At 51.9% G+C, this 7391-nt stretch overlaps 1 protein-coding gene across 1 annotated transcript in view; it reads right to left on the reverse strand.

Moving 5' to 3' along the window:
* UNC5C (unc-5 netrin receptor C) overlaps nucleotides 1-6835 on the reverse strand; it is a 337270-nt gene extending 330435 nt beyond the window's left edge. Inside the window, exon 1 of the mRNA XM_064148354.1 lies at nucleotides 5282-6835. Coding sequence (XP_064004424.1) covers nucleotides 5282-5405 — 124 coding nt within the window. The 5' untranslated portion in view covers nucleotides 5406-6835. The remainder of the gene's footprint in view (nucleotides 1-5281) is intronic.
* Between the last annotated feature and the right edge of the window lie 556 nt (nucleotides 6836-7391).

The following is a 7391-nucleotide window of genomic DNA, read 5'->3' on the forward strand; positions in this document are numbered from 1 at the left end:
GGAAGGATAATACCGTGGTTTTTTTGCCAGAGTGGCAAACATAAGCCACGACTAAATGAACTCTCGTTTCAAGAGCAGCCTCCAGCCTCATGCTTTCAATGAAAACCAAAAATCTGAGCCTGAGACTCACAGGGAGTCGAATCCTCCTCGATTAAACTGCAGCAAGCTGTTCGCTCCTTTGAGTGATGCAGTTTCACTTGGGCATTCCCCTTTACAACAGCAATTAGAACATTAACTTCGGTTTCAAAAGCAACTTTTGTGCCTTTTTTTTCCAGAAACAGTAGCCAGAGCTAATTCCTCAAAAGTCAAATGATTTCAAATCAATAAGGACACTAAAAAGCCACAAATCATAGAATCATAGAATCAACCAGGTTGGAAGAGACCTCCAAGATCATCCAGTCCAACCTAGCACCCTGCCCTATCCAATCAACTAGACCATGGCACTAAGTGCCTCATCCAGGCTTTTCTTGAAGACCCCCAGGGACGGTGCCTCCACCACCTCCCTGGGCAGCCCATTCCAATGGGAAATACAAATGAGGGTACTCCAAATGAGATTACTTCTCTGGCAGCACAAAATACAAGGTAGCTTTGCTTCTCAAAGTACAGCTCTCCTTAATACTTTACAGGTACACAGAATTCTGCTTGTATATGAAAATACTCTGTTGTTGTCCTAGCCAGCCTGGGTTTCTCTCACCTCCCATGAGAACCAATTTGGTTTTGCATCCTCTTCAACCCAACTGGAAAGTCTGTGCCTCAAAACACCGCTCTTCAGCTTGCATAAACCTAAAGATATTTACTTCAAAACATCCAATAAATATAATCCACATTTTCTCCTCTCTTTCTTGCTGCACAGACCAGCTATGGAACTGATTTGCCTGGCCTTGGCACAGACCCATATCCCTGTTTTCAGATGTACTGCATTTGGATAATTGAATTAGGAAAAATCTTTTTAATATGATTAATGCTGATTTCTGTTTCTGAATTTGGATGTCACACAGAAAGCTGGTCCCAAAATACAGTGAATAGTCAGAGTTTGAGATCATTACAGGGAAGAAAAAAAAAGGAAGGGGAGGGGGGGAGGAGAAAAAAAAGTCGTATGATGAATGAGCCACATAAAATTATTAACTAAACGTGCACATCGGTTGTGGGAACACTCAGAGGCACTCGGGCATTCATACTGTGCAGAGGAATAAATGGCACAGACAGTAATGCTGAGAAGTCATCAGAAGGGGGCTGTATATGATGGATAGACTTTTCTTTTGTAACTGTTGCAATCAGCTGCTAGAGACGGGAGCCAGAGAAAGAGAAGCCGGCTCCTGGTTCCTGTGTTCCCGGGGAGGAATCTTCTCCTCTGCAAACAGCTCCATCCACTTCGTTTTAATCCTCCTTAAATTGCATCTCAGCCAGCAAAGGAAACACGGTGGCTGCTTTGCTTTCCACACAGCCTTCTGCAGCACTACAGTGTTGCTCGGGGCCAGTACAGGCTGCCACATCCAGCCCAAACTCGTCAACATCACCGAGCTGTTGTCAGACCACATCGCTTTAAAATAAACTCACGTTCCAAAGGGGCTTCTACATTCACAAGGAAATACTACCTGGCCCTCGCTTTACAAATACTATTACACCCACACGATCAAACACAAGTGCTCCATCAAGATAATTAAGTCCTTCCCTGCCTATTCCCCCTCCCCCCACACACATACCCCCTTTTTTTTTTCCCCCTACAAGATGTGCTTAGGTATTTAATTAAGAACTGCATCCCCAAAAGGTTACTACATTCACATGTTATACTTCACTTTTTCCACACCAAGCATTTTCAGAGTGCTGCTGTTGCTAATACAGACCAAGCTGGGGCAAGACAAATATCTGCACATGTGGCTTTTTTTTACAGTTTTCCTTTTAAATTATCACTTTGATTTAATTAGGTGTGAGAGGTTAAGGATTAAAAACAAAGAAGAGTAATGGCTGAAGCAAAAGAACTCATTAATATGTAGTCTCTATAGCTTTTCTATCCATCTCTTAGGCTACTGCTCTTAAAGCTGTCTGAGCCATATCTGTCCCTACAGCCTGACCGTCTGCTTCATTCCACCTACACTCCAAAAAGGTGAGGGCCACAGGATATGTTCTCTAAACATATTCAACGTCCAAAGATGGATGCAGCAGGGGGAAGCAGGGAAAAGCAACAGCTGAAACCCAGTCTCTGTGACTGAAGAGCCAATGGAAAAGTTGATTTTAGAAGAGATATCACTGAAATGCCAAGCAGGGGTAGGTGCTCAGGCCCAGGGGTGGTTTCCCAGTTTGGGACTTTTGAATTCTTGTTCTGACATAGTTTATCACGAAGTATAGTGAATGCAGATCAGACCTAATTCTGGCTTGACAGTCACTCTGGCTCCAGTCACCCCACTTTGAGAATTAAGGGCTGTCTCTATCGTTCTGGCCATTTCCTGAGCTCTTCTGATAACAGAGGAAAAAAATACTTAGATGGCTTCAGATAAGAAGATAAGAAATGCCAATAAAACAAAAAGTGTATTTAGCTCTGCTGAGCAGCTCACATGAGGATGCTGAGATGCAGTGATATGAATCTCTCTGCCAAGAACTGTGGGGGTTGGTCCATCAACTACTCAGCTAATAAATTTCTTTTCCACGAGGCAATGGAAAAGGAAAGGATGAAAGCAGAAGCCCCAGCAGTGCTCGTGGCCTCCTTAGCCTGCTTCAAAAGATAAAGATAGTTGGGGAACGGAGAAGCAAAGCAAACCAAGAAATAGTACTAGCAACAAATACTGGAAAAAAAGATGTGCACACCCTCTTTCCCTTCCCCTCCTCCCCTTTCTAAATCATAACTACATGTTTGCTGTATAAAGGCACCTGCAATTAAAGCCATGTCATCTGGCTCCAGATCCTCTCACAACAGGAAGACTGGGACCAGTTTGGGGCATTTCTATTGCCCTTAAAAGAACACAACCAAAAAGACTAGCGAGGTGTTTCCCTTTTGAAGCAGCCAGAATGAGCAGAGGTTTGAAAAAGAGGATGGCTAAGAATCATGTCAACATCCATGCATTTTTTTGGAAACGTATAAATAAAACAGAGGGAAAACTTTGCCTGGTGCTAGATGAGGAGAAAACTTCCTGAAGAGGGCACAGTTAAACTGTTGATTCATTGCCTCACCAAGCACACATACATGAAGACCCTCTCCAGGCAAACACCAATGAGAAAACCTTTCAGCTCTGGGAAAGATGCCAAACCCGGTTTGGCACCCAAATTCTGCTCATGGTCCTCTCGAACGGGAAGCAAAAATAAAAGCACACACGGCAAAACAAGTCCGAGATAAAAAAATACCCACTGTATCCCAACCACATTCTCTGGACTTTCCACTCGGCTGTCGAAGTTTATGGCACAGCACCTAAGAGGAAGCCCTGCTGAAGAGCTGCCCGTCCCTTCCCGGGCAGGTGAGCACATCGGTGTTCCGTGACAGCTCCCACATGCCTGCTGCCTCCGGAGCGTAGGGGCAGGGGGCCTGGCTCCTCTCCTCTGCCGCACAGCCCTATGTCATGAAGGGTACGCGTGGAAAGCAGGCACCATCTCAAAGTGCGAGATATGCCCTGTGGCACTGCGATGTGTGCTCTGAAACAGCCGAACGCAGGGGGTCCTCTCCTCCCCGCTCAGACCATCTGCCACACAAATTACCCACGTCCTGCCGGCAGAGCGGGCAGGCTCTGTTCCGCTCCAGGTCCAACTCTCTGCGAGGATCTTTCCTCTTCAACAAGCCCCATTCACACGGAAAGACAGATACCAACTGACAGCTAGGTCTAGTTGCACATGGTGCTACCAAAGCCTCATCGGACCGCTCCTACCTCAAAGAAGAAACTGCCCAGTGAAAGGACATGATCGCACGTTGAGGCGCACAAGACTTTTGTGCTCTGGCTCTCCGGTACGCCCTTTTCATGACCAGCTCCCTAATCTTCCCGTGAGAGAAGCGGCTGCTACGGGCAAGGGAACGTGACTGAGGACGGAGTGTTGTCACCAGCGGGAAAGAGCTGAGCCCTGTTACACTTACAGACGCGGTGCACGGCGCGCTCAGCCCACCCACAGCAAGCCTACGGCTCCCAAAAGCCTGCCAGGGGCCCCACGAGCCAGAGCAACCAAGCTCGCTCTCGGGCCAGAAAGAGCACACAGGTGAGTGCACTGATGGCAGGGTGCGAGCACCTGTGCAGCCGCCTCGAGTTCGCCTCCACAGAGGTGATGGGGGCGGGGGGAAGCCTAAGCCTTCTTTCACTTGCATTATGCTAACAACTCCAAAGCAAAGCCTTGGTGCATATTTATTATTTGCTGGTGGCATTTATGAAAAATAATAACAAATGTTAAAAACCCAAACACCGAAGGAGCTTCTACGATTCCTTTCCTCTTGTTAAGCAGCGTTCCCAAGTGCTTTAAGGAACCCACAGATCCTTGCTATGTGCAGCCCTGCCCACACGCAACAGCAACCTCTCTCTAGCGCTGAGGAGGTTGGAGAAAAGTGTTTCCCAGCACAAACCACACATTTCCACTTTATGTCTAACTCCTCGGGAAGACAGAAGAAAAGCACCGAGAAAGTTTATCTGGCAGCAGCTCACAGGAGAAAAAGCCTTCTGCTGTGGCTGTCTGCCGTGTGGGTGACACACGGAGCAGGGGCTCTTCATGATTCTCTCAAGACACCACTGAACAGGCACTAAGAACCATGGCATTTTCACTCGAGAAAGGGAATTCATACATGCGCCACACGGAAAACTGACCCAGATGTACTCCAGAACCCCCCACAAAGGAGGGGCAAACAGAAAAACACCAAACAGCATAAACACAGCAACGCGGTAACTCCCTTCGAGTGTATCGTGTTCTAGGCACGAAGGAGGGTGCTGAGAGGGAGCTGGGGGCTCACGAATGCCCAGCAGCAGAGCCTGGGGGCACGGCTGTGCGGCTGCGGAAGGACACCCGCCTGGCACCTGCCTTTCCAACGCACCTTGCCAGCCTCCGGGGCACACGGGGGCCGCTCCCGGAGGGGCTCCTTCAGCCCGAACACTCCCTCTGGCCTCAGTACCCTGCCTGAGGACGGAGTGCAGAGAAACGCCTGTCCCGGCCGAGCTCAGCAACGACGGACCCGACCCGCGAGAGAGATGGGACCCCCAGGTGCCCAGACCCCCTGGTTCGCGCACACGCGTAAATAAAACCAAACGGGGCACCCATTGGCGTCACCAGCCCGCACCCGAAGGGTGTCCCGACCCCGCTCCATCCACCCCTCCTGCCTTACCTTGCGCGGCGGAGCCGGGGCGGCTGGCCCCCAGGACGGCCAAGGCGGGCAGCACCACGGTCTGCAGCAGGTATCCCAGTCCCAGCCCGCAGCGGGCCGCAGTTCCCTCCAGCCCCTTCCCCATGGCCAGGGCAGGGAGTCGCGCGGAGACGAGAAGCTTTCCTGGGCCGCCTCTGCCTCAGCCAGCCCCGTCCCACCGCCGACCGCGGAGAGACGCGGAGGGGCGGCGAGCCTCCGGTTGGCGCTCAGGCTGCGCGGGGGGCGGCGAGGCGAGGAGCACCGCGCTGGGCGGAGAGGCAAGGGCGCTGCATGGCCCCGCGGCGGGGCGCGGAGCAGCGCGGAACCAGACGGAGCGCCGCGCTGCTTCCCGCGGGCGGCTTGGCGCGGCTGCCTCCACCCAGGGGGTGGGCGGGTGCCGGAGCCGGGGCTAGGGCGAGGGGGCTACGCCGGCCGCCTGCGATAAAATGCGAGCCGGAGCGAGGAGCAGACCCAGAGGGAAGGGGGCGGGGGAGGCTGGGAGCCACCCGCCGCAGAACCGGCCCCCTTTCGCCTCCTCCTCCTCCCGCGCCCCCTGCGCGCACGGCCGCGGGCACACTCGCACGCACGGGCGGCCGCTGCTGCTGCACACGCACCCACACGTGCGCGCACCCACACGCCCCGCGGCCAGGCGCAGCTGCCCCGACCCAGCTGCCCCCGGCACTCTCCCGCCCCCTGCACACCTGCGGGGCTCCGGGGCGCCAGGGCCAGCCTCAAGGAGACACAAAATACAGGGTGCCCGGGGAGCCCCGTGCCTGGCGGGAGCCACCCGTCTGTTTCCACAAGCAGCAGGGTGAGGAGCATGTGGAGAGGCAACACCAGGAGAAGCTTCCATTGCTGGAGGCCGTTTCCCTCTTCGTTAAGGCTGGGGTAGCTCCCTGCTGCACCTCACCCTCCTTACAAGCTTCAAAAGCTCCGACTTATGCCTTCACCCTGTGCCCGGCCAGTCTCATCCTGCAAGATGCCAGCGCTCACAGCTCAGGTTCAAGGCTTAACCAGGGCTCGCTGGAGGTTTACTGTTGCTTTCTAGGCCTTGTTTTGAGGTAATTGGGTGGTTTCTGATTTTTCAAAGTTGCCCTTCTCTTTGCAAAGCCAGACAGAGTGTCACCAGCTGCGTCCAGACCAAGCTACTCACATGCCAGGTGCACTGTAATGCCACAGCCCTCCCCACGCTATACTACTCGAAGGGAACTGGAGTTCTGGAGCACTCTCAGTTCTCCATCTCCTGGCTGTACTACGTGTTTTAAGGGGACAGGTCCTATCCACTTCAAACACTATGGCATAGTTCAGAACATATGAAGGCTCTCCACCATAACCTGTGAAATGAGTTTTGAGACTGTGCAAGTAAGGGAAAGGAAACTCTCAACTGGTGGCCATACTGAAAAGGAGAATGTGGCCCCTGAACAAGAGTTCAGTTCATTGCATGAATTGCCCACACCTGACCTCATTTTCCCCAGCCTTAGCTCAGTGGCAAACAGAGAAGTTCCCCATCTATGATGCTCATTTGCCATAAATTGAGAGCATCTGTTAGGCATTTACTGTTTCCCCTGCACTAGGGGAAAGTTTGCAGAGGCAAGAAAGAGACCCCTGAAAGATGTCACACGTGGAGGACATTCACTGCAGTACCAGCTGATGGACACATCTATGGCCATGAGGGATGGGAGCAGGGAGGGCTTGCTTCTCCATTAAATGGAGTTAATTTATTTTTGATGTCTGGGGCTTCCCAGGAGTAATACCTGTAGTCCCAGGCTTAGTTTCTAGCTAGTAGCTCAGTGACCTCATTAAGCAGGTCCATCCCAATTTCAAGACAATGTCCCTGCAGCCGTGCCTGGGTATCCCTGGTGGCTGCCAACCCCTCAGCCTCTCTGCTTCCAAGCAGATGCACGGGCGAAGCATTGCTGCTTCACAGCCATGACAAATGTGATGGCACAGGAATCACAAGCTCATGGCTCAAAGAGAAAGCAAGTCTTTTCCTGGAACCCAAGGTGAAAAGGACAGCAGAGGAGTGAGGGGACTGACATTCACGAATCACTTTCCTCCTGGAAGTGAATATACCTTGATTTGTTGCAAAAGC

The sequence above is a fragment of the Pogoniulus pusillus genome, chromosome 9 (assembly GCF_015220805.1).
Source record: "Pogoniulus pusillus isolate bPogPus1 chromosome 9, bPogPus1.pri, whole genome shotgun sequence".
NCBI lineage: Eukaryota > Metazoa > Chordata > Aves > Piciformes > Lybiidae > Pogoniulus > Pogoniulus pusillus.